This window comes from Bicyclus anynana, chromosome 22 (assembly GCF_947172395.1).
Source record: "Bicyclus anynana chromosome 22, ilBicAnyn1.1, whole genome shotgun sequence".
In the NCBI taxonomy this organism is placed as follows: Eukaryota; Metazoa; Arthropoda; class Insecta; order Lepidoptera; family Nymphalidae; genus Bicyclus; species Bicyclus anynana.
In genome coordinates, this window is record NC_069104.1 from 5,641,781 (window position 1) to 5,657,626 (window position 15,846).

The following is a 15,846-nucleotide window of genomic DNA, read 5'->3' on the forward strand; positions in this document are numbered from 1 at the left end:
ACCTATGTAAGAAAGTTGTGAACGACTTTGAGCCTTCTTACGAGGTCCACAGCGACTAAGTCAGTGCGGTGTAGTCAGCTCACCTCAACGAACCCGCCGCGGTCGCGCACCAGCAGGTAGAGCCGGTAGAGGTCCAGCGGCTGCTTGCTGATGGTGGGGCAGGCGGCGATGGGCGTGCGCCGGTCCTCCATGAACGCCAGCAGCCGCTCCACCCAGCTGCGGCGCTCGGGCGCGTCGTCCATCTCGTACAGCTTGCCCAGCGAGTCCGACTTCTGGGTCAACAACACACACATCATACACGCGCTGTCGCCAGCTGTGTTTACACATATAGGGACATTTTCGGGAAGAGAAAAAAACGCATTGTCGCACAACAGCAGCGGCACCAAAAATTATGGATTCGATACCACCGCGTTATTTGTGTCGACAATATGTCCTTTCCTCGTCACGTGATATATAGTTGACGCATGCTAATAGAGTACCAGCAGAACACGCTGTTCTCGAAGACATGATTCAAACGCACTTTCGGTTAAATAGTAATCAATCAATTCAAGGAAGTCCGGTAGCTGTTTGGCTTAGGATGTAGTGATAAGATGATAGACCATGTGCGTTTGTGTGTATAATCTGAACCAGCGTCAGTTCACTCAGTTCTACCTACCAACGCAACGTTGAACGCTTTTCTATACACCATAACATCCAAAGCCAAACGAACTTCCCGGACGCCTTTACAAAACAGCAACGAACGTGGTGCGGCGGTAATAAAAGTCAAAAAAATAAACGGTAACATCTACAGTAGAAATTCTTTCACTACAAACATCTAATAATGCTGATGAGATTTTCAATATAATGAACTTGCAGTGGAATATTAAAAAAATTATAAAAAATGAGGAGAACACATCGAACAAGGGCAATTTTAAAATATTTAATTTTTTAATTAATTTTAAATCAGAACATGCCTTGCCCTTGATCATTAAAACTTACTGGATATATAGCATTCCACAAAAACAGTTGCGAAAGCCGTTTTCAATAACAACACTGTCTGTAAACCGTTAATAAGTTGTAAGGCCACATTGTTATTTTGTACTAGCATGGCAAGGATCAAAAATAAATATAGTTTTTGAAGTGATGACTTCTTATGGAGGGATAAGCCGCTTCGTAACGTAACGCGTCTGGCTTCCCTTTCTCTCACGCATACAGCAGGCGGTTTAAGTTACACATTTGTCGAGCGTCCCGAGACGCATACATTTCAAGAGCGAATTCAATGTCAAGGTCAGCTCCTGTAGCCAAGTGTCAATCTCTTTCTACGATCGCAAACGCTTCGAAAACTAGAAAAAATTATGGAAAAATGTACTGCTACCGATTATTTTTATAGCATTCTAACCACTATCTTGTATGCTATTATATCCAACATACTCGTGTTATATACAAAATAACAGATGAACTTATTGTATGGCTTTTGACAGATAACTGCTGCTAACAACTCATTGACAGATAAACATTCCATGTGTTATTGAAAACGACTATAACTCATATCATAGATTAACAATTACACTAACTTACTATACTAGATGGAAAAATATAACTAAATTATTATAAGCAAATAAAAATATGTAATGTTACTTTTCTAAATCTTGTTTTCTAAGATTAACAAAAAAACGACCAACACCGAAAAAAATAACTGGCGTCAAAAGTTAGAAGCTAAAAAGCAATACAATTATGTATTTAAAATTGTGCATTAGACTACATATCTTCTACAGGGAATTAGGAGATCTTTGCATGGTTAATAAATTAAATTTAAAAAAAACGTGCATAAACCAAGACTACTAACTGCTTCATCTGCGTTCAATGTTTACACAATAATGAAGGACAAGTAACGCGTTATTATTTAAGTTTATAAACAAAGAACATTACGCATATTAGGTATACTGACACTAGTCATGACGGACTCTACTACAATGTTTACACAATAATGAGGGACAAATAACGCGTTATTATATTTAACTTTATGACCAAAGAACATAACGCATATTATACTGACAGTTTTAAAATTTACTTACGTAGCATAAACATAGTACAGTTTTATGTAATTGAAATTTCAATCAAGATAATTAGAAAAAAACTGTACAGTCAAAACTGATGGACACTACACACGTAAGATTAAATTTTTGCCGTTGAAACTGTACGTCTGTAATACGGCTTACTTAGGTAACTGTTTTTTACAACAGTCAGTACAATATGCGTTATGTTCTTTGGCCATTAAGTTAAATGTGTGTTAATGTGGGATTTTTGTTATTTCAAGCAAATTAACAAGAAATCTGGCACCAAGAAATAACAGCCATTAAAAAGCTCTGGCTGCATTAAAAAAATACTTTCACCAGTATTGCCTTTTCTTATCGAACTAAGCGAAAAGCGTGTTTTCGTTTTCAAGAATATTTGCTACATGTTTTAAATATGACCAATATTCAAATAGTCGCAAAAGACTGTGTTAGGGGGTACGACAAAAACGGAATAGTCCAACGGGCGGGGATCGAACCACGACCTTTCAGCGATAAGTTCACTCCTTGCCGTTGAGTTATTGAGGCTTTCTTTTATTGGGTTTAGATGTGGTCCCACAAAGGTCCACGACCTATCATAGGGTCTGGGACCTATAAACAGGCTTTAAATACGCAGATGAAGCAGCACAGCACACAGAAAGAGATCGCCATGCATTCAAACGAGTTAGATTAAAAGTTCGAGCGCTACAACATGCTTAGTGAGCATTGAGTTGGATATAAACCTTTGATCTGTAGGACTCCTGCGGTATGTGACTGTTAAACACCTGAAATACATGACATAATGCAATGCTTCCCCTTCCTACACAGATTGGTTAGCGTTACAAGGTACAGGGGGGTATTAAAAGTAAACCTTTTTTTCCAATCGGGTGTACCAAAATTAAAACAAAAAATGTAGCATATGTTACGACTTTTTGTTTATGATAAGTCTTATTGAGTTAAGTTAACTTAAGTTTCTTTTATTAAATATGTATGTTTGAAAGGACAGCTATTTTTGGCAAATCATATTGTCCTTAGTGTTCAGGAACAGCAATACATTGAAAATGACACCTTGCCTTTCTTATTATCAAGAGACTATAAGTAATGCAATTACAATGTATGTGTACGCGATAGGTTAAAATAATTTATTTTGTCATAGATTTTAGTACTAAATAAATTAAAATTAGAGTCTTTACTTGAATTTTTGCTCCAATCGGAATAAATAAAAAATTTTGCAAAAACAAATTCAAGGTTGTTTTTTTTTATTTTGGTACACCCGACATGAAACAGTAAAATGTGTAGGATATTATTGACAAAACAACGTGTAAGCCTTTACAAGTGACAATCTAAAGGGATACACATTCAAAGTACATAATATTTTAATTATTGTGTGTGCATGGGAAGTGAGTTGCAATTTTATTCTAAGATTCCATAAAGTTACCTTAATGACATAAACCAAATATAGTATTTTTTTTACATAGACCTTGATAAGATTAAGATTTTTTTTTGCATATTTACAAGGAGAGATGTGTATCTAATACAGTAGAAAACTAGAAGATCATACAAGTCTCATTTGATAGTAGAAGTTCGCAAAAAACATTCTTAATGCCCCATAATGAGATCAAAGTTGAAGAAAATATGTTGTTTCGTTTATAATGAAGTCTTGTTCTTAAAATTATACTAATGGATCTAGTGAATTTTAAGGTGAAACTAGCAAGAGTTTGTTAAGCTGTTGTTCCCGTCTTTATCATTAACTGATAATAGTAATTTTTTCACAATACTAACTAACCCCCCATTAGACCAGATAATATACAAGATGATAGGTCTCTTATAAAGTCCTGGTCCTTTTGCGGCGGCTGAGTTCAACTATACACAGATTTTACAGACGCACATTGTACAGATGAATTTCGGGTAATTTCCATTACTGACAATGGAAACAATACTTTTGGCAATATGTAGAGTAAGGCATCATTTTTATTCCTTAACATAATGTAATACCATAGTGCTGGGGTACAACGTACAACTTCTGTCGTGGTATAGTGTGCGTCAAACCATACCCTATATCCTGTCAATAATATTGATGATATTATTTTATTGCCAATAATATTGTCAGTGATGTGTGGGAGTGTGTGTGTGTGTTTGTTGTGTCGTATCGCCGCTGCGATGGCGCGGGTGTCGCGACTCACGGGACTAGAGGGCGGGCGCGGCCAGGGCGAGGGCGCGGCGTCGTAGTCGTCGTGCGCCGACGAGTGCGACGCGCCGCCCGGCGACGGCGACGGTGCCGCGCTGCCCGGCCCGTACTCTTTGCGCGAACTCTTCGGCGTGCCGCACGGCTCCTCGCCTGACGCTGGAACACGACGCACAGACACTGTTACACTACTTGCATAAAAACCATTTGTTTTACACTTTATATACACCGCGTCACGAAATTAGTCCACTCCGATATCTGACGTCACCCAGACGTGGGCTTTTTAACTCACGATCTCGCAGGCCAAAACACCCTTCGCGAACGACCCTCTAAGCCGAGGTCCGAGTCTCAGAGGAGACGCCCTTAGAGAGTCGTTCCGTCCATTTACTCTGCATCAGGCGATGCTTCTGCGCTCGCCCAAACCCCCCGGTGACGCCGCTGGTCCCATAAGGAGCCTACGGCACTTAAACAGTCAGAAAAAAAAGAAACAAGTCCCGTAGCCGCGGCGCTAATGTCTTAATGGAGCTCATTGTCATTTGGGAATGGCAGTGTTATTGTCATTTGTGTAAGGCGCTATCAATTTTAGTTCGGGTTTTAGCCGCGGGAGTTCTTTTGTGGCGCGGAGTCTTGGCAAGTGCTTGGCTGCAATCATGCTATGGTAGTAAGTGACGATGCATTTTCGCATTTTGAACTAACCCCACCCGGCACACACACTTCATAGGACGTGTTACTGGCATCCCTTGCGACGTTCTGACCTATTTATTGATTAATGATGGTTTTCCACATACCATCATGTGTGGGCCTATTGCTTGATGCTAAAATATGGACGTGAGATGAACTGCAGTTCTGTGGTTCTCTCTCAAGCTACCTAAAGAGCATGGTGTTGCTTCTAAACGTTACAGTATGCTGTATACAATATCTTTGTTACGTATGCTGCATCCGTAGTAATTAGTAAATTGCAAGCTAGCTTATTTATCTCAGTGTGGGTTGCTACATACATTTAAACGAGTATAGGTAGATATAAGGTCAGTGTCTCACCGGCGGACGCGTTGCTGAGCGTGCTCTGCTGGCTGCCCTCGTCGAGCGGCGCGCCGTCGGGCCCGGTGGTGACGAGCGCGGTGGCGGGCGCGGCGGGCCCGTTGTCGTGCGACTCGCCGGGCGCCGTGGGCGGCGGCATCGCCTCGCCGGGCGGGCCCATGTGCCGCCCCGCTTGCTGCAACACCGCGGTCACGAGGAATGTAACATAGGTGTAAATGCAAGTGTCATCGCACGTCACAGTCAGAAACGCCGTCACCTAAAGCTAGAAGTGGCGTAGCTAAGGAAAAGAGGTCAGTGGCAAGGATTTGTGGCTGTGGGTGCGTGGGTTTCGTGTGCAGGGACACTAAGTGGTTGTAAGAAAAACCAAGCCAGTGATATTAAAGATTGATGGATACATTTTTCACTGATAAGGATTCTACTTTAGTCTCTTTTTAAATATGACCTATATTCACATTACCAAATAGTCGGAAAATGTTACCACTAAAGTGTTAGGAGTGGGTACGACAACAGTCCAGCGGGTGGAGATCGAACCACCACTTCTTGGCGCTGAGTCCGACCCTTTACCCCGGAGCTATTGAGGCTTATGGTTCAGATTCAACATTGCATCAGATGTTGGCGAGAACTTCCATTTTCTCCATTCCATTTCATTCCATTCCATTTTCTGTGTCTCACATGCGACCAATTGGTATGGACAACACATTTGGTCTCTTTTTGTTCAGAAACTAGACGTGACCCAAGTTTAATAACACGTACCTTGAGCGGTGGGTAGTGTTGTGATGGGTGCGGCGGCGGCGTAGGCCTGTAGCCGCCGTAGGGGTAGGGGTGATGGTTCCGTGGCGGGTACGCGTACTGCTGCGGCGGGTAGGGCGCCGGCTTGTAGGGCGGCCCGTGGTGCGGGTAGGGCTGCGGTAGCATGGCGCCCGGCGGCGGTGCGCCCGACGGCGGGGGGCCTGCGCCAGAGCCCGGGCGGCCCGGCGCGGCGGGCCCGCCACCGTCCGACAACGACGACGACGGCCGCGGCGGCATCGGTACGTTCTGGGTACCTGGAACAATAACACATCAACCGATGAGTTTATTTGTGGAGAACCAGACTTTCCTTATTAGAGGGCATTTGGTCCTTAAAGCCTGCTCCAATGAGGGCTGGCGGACTTACGGTGATAACGTAACAATCACTAACTATGATGAGGATGAATATGATGATGATAGTTTCTGTAAGCAATGTCAACGTTGCAGTAAAAATTAAATAAAAATATTACTCAAGCTTTGGTCAAAAACTTGCTTCCTTCGTTAAAATTTTGATGTTCCTTGTAAATTGTCGAAGAAAGCAAGAAACATATGATTTACTTTAAATTTACACCGTATTATCCTGCATAGTTTCTTCGATTGCTAAATCGTACAACTCCTGTTTAGTGAGTAATGACGTAACGTTAGATTGATAAGCATGCAAAGAAAGGGGTAATAAACCGTTCTTTGCAAGCTCATGAACATTATTATGTTATTAAAAATATAACAAAGTTTGCTAAAGAACACCCATCAACAAATTACTAATGGCTTCCAAAACATAACGACAGTGATAACGTTCAGCGTAACGACAATCGTCCCACATTAAACTGGATAAGCATCGCAGATAACATACAATCGGTGGAGACTTTTATCGGGTCGTAAAACGCCTTCCAACAAGCACTAGTATCAAGGTTGGCAGACGGCGGACCGGTGCGGGGTGCGTTCGCTTTTCGGGCGCAAACAAACCGCCGGTGGGATGGGAGCCGGGTGCACTTGAATTAAATTGTATTCGAGAGTGCAAGCGACGAATGTTTCCGTGTGTGATCGATCCGACCGGCGGGCGCACTTCGCACACACAATTTGAATAATACAGTTAACGAGGGCTTAGGCGGGCCGTGCATCAATCGGGAAGAGAGACGGATCACTTTCGTTTTCCGGCACGTGAGCGGAATACACGTACAGTGGGGTACCTACACACAGCCTGCGAATTCTCAGTGCGCTTCGCCGTATATGTGCATACTGCATGCGACGCGCACGCAGCGCATTGACCGAGGCCGCTGCGGTGATTTGCGACGACGAAAGTGGTATGGCGGCTTTTATGTAGGTCGATTTGAACTTAAGTAGTTATGTCACCGTTGCGTGACACAACCCGCCCCCTTCTCCGTGATCTCAGCAGACTCAGTAACTCAGTTTCGCGTGAAGCGGATTCTAAGCAACAGGCTGTACGCACTTCTTCAAGAAGTCCCCCTGTCTATTCGGAGTTCAAAATCAAAACAATAATGTTCTCTGTTGTTATCTAATACAAAAAAATGTCATGTCACGGAGTTTGTGATTACACTCCCTTCCTGTTTTTTTTTTTGTTTAATAGCTAACATATTTTAATATAATGTTGTCAGCTTAAGTTGCAGCGGAATCTCTTGCAGAAATTCTTACAATCCTGCTCCGTTAACATAACCATACCTACTCGTATAACTGCAGCCAGAGACAGTAATAGCGAATTTGTCCAGCTGACTGACTTTAGCTTTTTTATGCAATCCAAACAAAGGTTTCCCTGATAACGATTTCAGTAGTAGATACTTCAGTACTACAACTTTTCAATAATAGCCCTTCTAAAAACCATCGAGTTAAGCTTTCAGAGAATGACAAGTGTCAATGAAACCCTTGTTAATCTCAGACTTTTAGTTCAGATCGAGAGCGGCCGTCACACTGATACGGCGCCGAAGCACCGACGGCCCAGTGACGTTATCACGAGCAAGGGACGACACTTTAATCTCGACGAGCAATTATTATCGGCGCATTATAATAACGTCGGCGTCGATCAGACGGCCGGCAGACGGCGAGGCGCCGGTGAATCACCAGCGAGACACATGCCCACCTACGTGACATCTATTTCTTTAAAAAGCATTAATGACTTTTAAACGAGTTCAATACGACTAACTATAAACGAAACGAAACGTAAACAAGCAACGAGCTACTAACGCACTGCAAGACGGTGATAGCCCACTGGAAATGACCTCTGCCTCCGATTACGAAGGGCGTAAATTCGAATCAAGTCCGGGACATGCACCTCCGTTCATGCACATCTGGTCAATTATGTGCATTTTAAGAGATTAAATATCAACTGTCTCAAACGGTGAAGGATAAACATAGTGAGGAAACCTGCATACCTGAGAATTTTCTTAATTCTCTACGTGTGTGAAGTCTGCCAATGTGCATTGGGCCAGCGTGTTGGACTATGGGCCTTACCCCTCAGCAGTGAGCTGAGTATACCAAACTTCGGTACGAAGATAATGATAATAATATTATTTATATCCCGAGCAGGTACACTGCGTTTTGCGTTGTCATTTCAAGTTTAATTTGGTGAAGGTACAACTTTTTACCTGACTACCGAGAATAACTATAGTCCAGTGGTTACCTACGTGCCCTGAGTTCGATGCCTGAGTCGGGCTAAGAGAATCTGAGCTCAACTTTCTTTTAAGAAACTTTCAATACAAATTCTCAGCCCGGAGTTGGGAAGTTAAACTACCATAAAGTAAGAAAGACCCTACTTTTTCCATTCTTCCATCTCTAATATAAATACATATTTTAGGCAAGCGCGTTCCACCTTGGACAAAGTCATTTTCGGATCGTGAACGCACTCTAGATCAATTTTGCGTTAGAAAATAACAAGACTCTTGCCGGCTACTATTGTAAATTTTAATGTGATAAGGTCGGCAAAAACGCAATAGTGCGTTTGCATCACGCAAATTGCATTGTGTATTGTAGCGAGTTGAAAATTAATTGAACTAAGATTATTTTTGCGACAAAGAAGTATCTACAACTAATACTTATTTCTGCCGCCAAGCGGCACATCTGAAGGGTAGTTGTCAGTAAAATTATAGTCACGCAGGCCTTAGCACCTATTGCCTCAGGTCGACGAGCGACGCATTGTAGAACATGTTTAAAGTGAACTATGGGCTGAGAAGCATTTTCATAGACGATGATTTAGTTTTTTTTTTCATTAGTCGTCGTTATCAACCCATATACGGCTCACTGCTGAGCTCGAGTCTCCTCTCAGAATGAGAGGGGTTAGGCCAATAGTCCACCACGCACGCTGGCCCAATGCGGATTGGCAGAATTCACACACGCAGAGAATTAAGAAAATTCCCTGGTGTGCAGGTTTCCTCACGATGATATCCTTCACTGTTTGAGACACGTGATATTTAATTTCTTAAAATGCACACAACTGAAAAATTGGAGGTGCATGCCCCGGACCGGATTCGAACCCACACCCTCCGGAATTGGAGGCAAAGGTCATATCCACTGGGCTATCACGGATTTTCATTAGTAACTTAGACTAATAACCTATAGACCCGCAAAACCTACAAATTTTTCACTCCAAAAGTAAGCCACTTCTGTTATTATGTGAGTTTAAGAGCTAAGCTAATTACCCTACACGCACGCACACAAGCGTACTTATCGTAGCGTAGCGAGGCGTCAAGTGCTCCGATTTCGGGGCACATAAAAAATCGGCGACTACACGCTATCTTTGTGTGTAAAATAATAGCCTATGTAAATAATAGCCTAGGTACAAGAATTTATAAAATCTGTTCCGTACCCATTTTCCGTTCCGTACACATTACTTCGTACAACCCAAAACTTTACCTCTTTTTGTATAGAAAACATTATCAGAATTATTAAGCCTACATACAAAAAGTTCTAAACAGCCACAAAACAACAAAAGTTTACAATAAGGAAGTCGGTTAAAAATAATGAATGAATAACTTGTAAGCTTCGTCAGAATTTCGGTTAAATGAATAATAAATTGTGAACTTCGCTAACAATCAATTAAAATAACAATTAGTTGAACATCATTGATTTATAAGTATACATAACATAACTCATATGCATAATAATACACATTAAACAAGCGCATGTGAATCTAAAACTCACGATGACTCACTGAAACGTGATGAATGTTTGAAAATCTATAATTGAAACAATTTATTCTAAAGTCTATGACCGTGCTCGCATAATACCAACATGACTGACGTGTGATAAGAGATACTTATGATACATTGTTGATTCACCATCATTGTATTATTAGCCTATTAAAATTGCGTATGCCTCTCGCTGGTTAGTTACTATCAACATCATTATCAATCCATATTCGGCTCACTGCTGAGCTCGTGTCTCCTCTCAGAATGGTTAGGCCAATAGTCAATCACGCTAGCTCAATGCGGATTGGCAGACTTCACACATTGAATTGAGAATTGAGGAAATTCTCTGGTATGAAGGTTACCTCACGATGTTTTTCCTTCACCGTTTGAGACACCTTCTTAAAATGCACACAACTGAAAAGTTGAAGGTGCATGCCCCGGACCGGATTGGAACCCACACCCTTCGGAATCGGAGGCAGAGGTCATATCTACTGGGCTATCACTGCTCTTAGTTATTATCACGTGTGTTATATCTGTACGAAAACAGGAGTTTAAGCCCAACACGCTGCCTCAGTGCAGGTCAGCGGTAAAGTGGTATAGGCGCAGTATGTTTTCAAGACAAACATAACAATAATAATATTAAAAGCCTTTATTCAGAATTTGTCTGAATGTCCTTTAGGACAAAAGCCTCCTCCAAATCCTCCTACATCCTAGGGTAGAGGTAGGGTAGAGTAGGGTAGGGTAGGGATAAGGAAGAAGTGCAATACGAGTAAGTCAAAGCGAAGCTTGACCGGATCCGTTAGTCATAAATAATATTCACTTTGGTAGCCTACTGCGCATTTCTTGTATTTTTTTTTGTATTCATTGTATTGTATGTTTCTGTGTGTACAATAAAGTGTATTTTCTTTCTTCTTCTTTCTAGACTTATTGCAAATAGGTTGCCTAGTTAAATTACGGCCAAACAATTCAATAGTTTGTATAAACACCTACTAGTACTCGTAGATATATCCCAGCACTTCATAAAAACAGTAAGTCTTATAATACCACATACCCAACTGGTATTTCGCCTCACAACAACAAACGATATCGAAACATTCAAAGCAGTTTGGTAACGCGCGGGCGGCGCGCAAGTCACAACCAGCTCTGTCAAGGGCAGCCGCAGCGCAGGCCGAGGTCTTTACTTTCCCACCTCGCACTCGGCACAAATCGTGAGCTCGGACATGACTACGCATTGATAACAAGACTATCGGGATCAAGGATAATTTGGGAAACAAATTTTTTTTTTACCGCCAAACAACCGAACAGGTTCAGTTTAACGATTACCTATATATTTTTTAATGTACTTATCTATATTTAGCACAATGGGTTTTGCTACATTATTTTGATAATACGTTTTTTATTGAAAAGGACAATAGGCCAGACGGACATCGAACCTTCAAATTCTTCGTCTAATTTTTCGTACAAATTGAACTTGAAGTTCAAAGTACAAATTGAAGTTCTGGTTTAAGGTAAATGTGTCGAACATTTAACTACATTTACAAAATATGATAGCCCGCATACCCGCTTTGGCACAGTGTGGAGAATCGAAGTTCCATATACCCTCTCCTATATGGAGGGACGTCTGTCCCTGCCTGAAGTGTGCCGTTAAAATATGCTATATATAATAAGAAGGCTTTTCCATGTTTAAATATACAAAGTATACGCGTTTCACTACATCATATTCGGTTTCGTGCACTTTATATATGCATTTAAGTATTGCATACCCTAGGAGTTGTTTTAATAATGCTTATTAAATGAAGATTTTTACAGTTCGGTTAATTTTTCTATCTGGTGCATACCCTGATCGACAACCTCATGCACGCCACTGATCATATTATAATTATTATCCTGTTCTTATTTTAGCATGCTCTAAAATACGTCTTCAATCACAAGTAAGTAACAACAATAGTCTTTACTGTACGTAACAATACAGCATACAATCCCAAGAACGTCCAATCCCGTTATCACAGTGTCCCAAAATCGGGTCCCTAATTGATAAAACAGTGACCCACTGATGGTTCGCAATACCCAATATAATATACGGGCAAATATAATAAAACCGCTGGACCGGAAGACCCAGTGAGATGAATCACGCTTCCACGAATCGATACCTCCGTAGGTTGAGTCGACTCTCGCAACAGGTGAATCGATTGTAATTTTCTGAATTTCGCCCCACTCTACATAATGAGCCATACTCTGGGAATCGATTTCGATTGCATCCGATATCCATTAGGATATAATATTGAGATTTATATGAACAACCTCGAAAAATATACCTCAATGGTTTAAAGGTTCAAATCATCATACGTCCCACTATATTATGGCCATGCATCGTTACTTAGAGGAAAGGTAAAAGAATTTGCCGTAGAATATCTATTCTAGATATATTCCTACATACACTCAATGCCGCGTAGCCAACTCCAGGGTTAATTTGTAAGTATTTAATGAAATATGACTGTTTCATAACATTTGTTATGCTAAGGATTTAACCACAACCAATAATATGCATAAGCCGTGATAGCTCAGTGGGTATGACCTCTGCCTCCGATTCCGGACGGTGTGGGTTCGAATCCGGTCCAGGGCATGCATCTCCAACTTTTTTGCATTTTAAGTGAGGAAAAACATCGTGAGGAAACCTGCATACCAGAGAATTTTCTCAATTCTCTGCGTGTGTGAAGTCTGCCAATCCGCATTGGGCCAGCGTGGTGGACTATTGGCCTAACCCCTCTCATTCTGAGAGGAGACTCGAGCTCAGTAGTGAGCCGTATATGGGTTGATAATGATGATGAATGAATGAGTAATATGCAAAAAGAAAAACAAAAACATTGTAACACCAATCCAGTCACCAAAAGTTCATCTTCATCAACGGAAAAAATTCAATAATACCTAAGCATGCAACACATCTCAACTCCTATTTAAAAATAGACTTTACGGTGATACAAATAAAGTGTATTTTACATCGTCAATCACATACAACGTGGTTGAACACAATAATTAGTATGTGCACACATAGGCTACATTGTATCGATGTCGTGCGGTGCGTGTTGCGCAGAATGCGGTGTTGCGGGCGGCAATGTGCGGCGAGCCACGTACCGGCGCCGCCGACCAACGGTAGGCCGACATTCCGTGGAAATGATCACGTGATGTGCGCCTAATGCTAGCCACAAACGGTCAATTATTCTCACGTTTCTGCAGTGAAAACGGCACGCGGCTAAAGTCGAGCCGTCATGTACGCAGTGACCAACACACGATCAATTAAAGTTGTGAGTGCTACAGAAACGTGAGAATAATTGACCGTTTGTGGCTAGCATTACTGACAACTACTGTACCTACTTAAACCATGCCGGCAAATTAGTGCCGGTAACTCATGCCTTGATGATCGCGAAAAAATATATATTTTGACGAATTGAGAACCTCCTCCTTTTTTTGAAGTTAGTTATAAATATTCCCCTCCAAAGACAAGATAGTGAAAAACAACTACAGCAAAGTAATACCTACTGTATTTTTTTAAATTTCGATAAAAATCAGAAATTATAATTCATTGCAAACAACAAGTATTTATACCATAAACAGAAAACTTCATGATTTTAAACGATTGAGATGTTTGAAATAACTACATTAAAAAGGCCTCGCTGATAGGTTGTATATCTGATATATTATTCTATACTATGTGAAAAGAAAAAGCCACTAGATATTCATTTAGAAATAGTAAAAAAAAAGCAATATCTAACACAGGTTTAATTACTCACACAAAAAAGCCCATTAATCACCGCCCGATCCAATTCACCCACATTTGAGAAACCAAATGAATGAATGATAAATAACATTGTCGAGGTGAGATGTTATCTGAAGTGGCGGGATTCCCCAAAAAACCAGTAGTTAAGTAAATACCTACTCGTATCTACGCACGATTCATAACGCCAGCCACACACGGTCAAGTATATCGCAAGTCTGCACGTTTCGAACGTATGTATGTGGATATATATGTCCACTGGCGTGCACTACATAGATGCATAAATGCTCTGCCTACCCTGAGCACGCATTACGAACCTGTATTTGTAGAGGATTTTTTTGTTTTGTACAATTTCTATTTACTTACTTACCCTTGTGAAGAACCTTGTGCACGCCACTCTGTATGTCCATATCTTTGGGACGTCTTACAGCCTACAGCCTATAGGGCTGGACGTTTTATGACATATGACATTTCACTGAATTCGTCAGACATATGCTATATCAATTTTCAAAATGGCGCCCGTAAATGGAAAACTGCAGGCCGGAACAAATATACTTCTAATAATCTAGGTACCAAAACTATGTTTGTCACCGCATGCGGCACTATAAAGTATTTAGTTAGTTTACATTGTGATACTTGTTTTTCTCCTTTCAGTTCATTACGCTTAAGCAGTTAGGTTTTTGTTTTTATAATAATAAATTTTTACAACACTATTTTTCACTGCCCACATCCCTAAGCGAGCTGCAGAGTTGACGATAAACTTGACCGCGTGTGGCCGGCGTAAGATGATTCGTGGTAATTTTACCATTTTATACTAATAAATTATTTCTAGAAACGCGTTAAGCGTCTATGCAATCTATGACAGGTACCTATAACGCGAAAATAAAAACAAAATCAGTTGATATTTTTTCGTGCTTTTTCCTTATACTTATTATACTAACTAGCCCAATGTGAAAAAACCGCGCAGTTTTACAACAACAATAATTGAAATCATACACGAACTTGCAATTTGTAAATCGGTGTAGTGGAAAAAACATGTGGTTTTATATACAACTTTCACGCTATGTGGTGCGAATAAAATTTTCGCGAATAGGTGGGTAGAGTGGTCATTAAAGATGTAGATTGTAGACGAATGCCGAGACCCTATTAGACCAGGCGCTGTGAGGTATTGAGTTTACATAGTCCGAGGACCGCATTCTGTTTACAGTTTTAAACTCAGAAAATCATGCAGATTACGATTCTGCATGTTGCCAGGAGATTATAACAAGTGACAATAAACAATGACACAGTAAGTAGGTACTCTTAGGTAGGTATAATTTCGCAGTCCGAACCATCGAATATATGTCTCTGTGAAACCCAAATTTGGCTGTTGAGAGGCTTCAGCCATGGCTAGTTACCACCCTACCGGCAAAGACGTACCGCCAAGCTATCTAGCGTTCCGGTACGATGTTGTGTAAAACCGAAAGGGATGTGGATTTTCATCCTACTCCTAACAAGTTAGACCACTTGCATCTTAGATTGCATTATCACTAACCATCAGGTGAGATTGTAGTCAAGGGCTAACTTTCCAACTTTAGAAATCAATGACAGTTTACTTACCTTCGCCCGCCATGTACTAAATTAAATTACCTAACATGTGCCCTAGCGCTAAACCGCTGTTGGTACTACAAAATTTACCTACCTAACATAAATAAATCAAATATCATAAGTATTGAATAAAACAACTTTCATGTTAATCAACAGTAAAAATTTGAATAAAGTCAAGGAAAACAAAAGAAATACAAACCTTTGAACTTGGTACTGGTTTATTATTACGACGAAATATATAATTTTAATTTAATTGCTCGAGGTAATATTAAGGGTAAAACGCAAATAGTGCAACGCATTGCTACATGCAAC

At 40.8% G+C, this 15,846-nt stretch overlaps 1 protein-coding gene across 10 annotated transcripts in view; it reads right to left on the minus strand.

Annotated features, from left to right (window-relative positions):
• Positions 1–15,846, minus strand: part of LOC112046638 (trithorax group protein osa) — a 176,930-nt gene that overhangs the window by 14,810 nt on the left and 146,274 nt on the right. For 5 of the 10 annotated variants that reach the window (XM_052888488.1, XM_052888489.1, XM_052888481.1 and 2 more), the window contains 5 exons: positions 6,007–6,296; positions 5,254–5,428; positions 4,214–4,374; positions 2,774–2,815; positions 84–281 (listed from right to left, as the gene is read on the minus strand). In XM_052888488.1, the coding sequence (XP_052744448.1) occupies positions 84–281; positions 2,774–2,815; positions 4,214–4,374; positions 5,254–5,428; positions 6,007–6,296 (866 nt within the window). The remainder of the gene's footprint in view (positions 1–83; positions 282–2,773; positions 2,816–4,213; positions 4,375–5,253; positions 5,429–6,006; positions 6,297–15,846) is intronic. The other 5 variants (XM_052888485.1, XM_052888484.1, XM_052888482.1 and 2 more) reach the window with 5 other exon arrangements.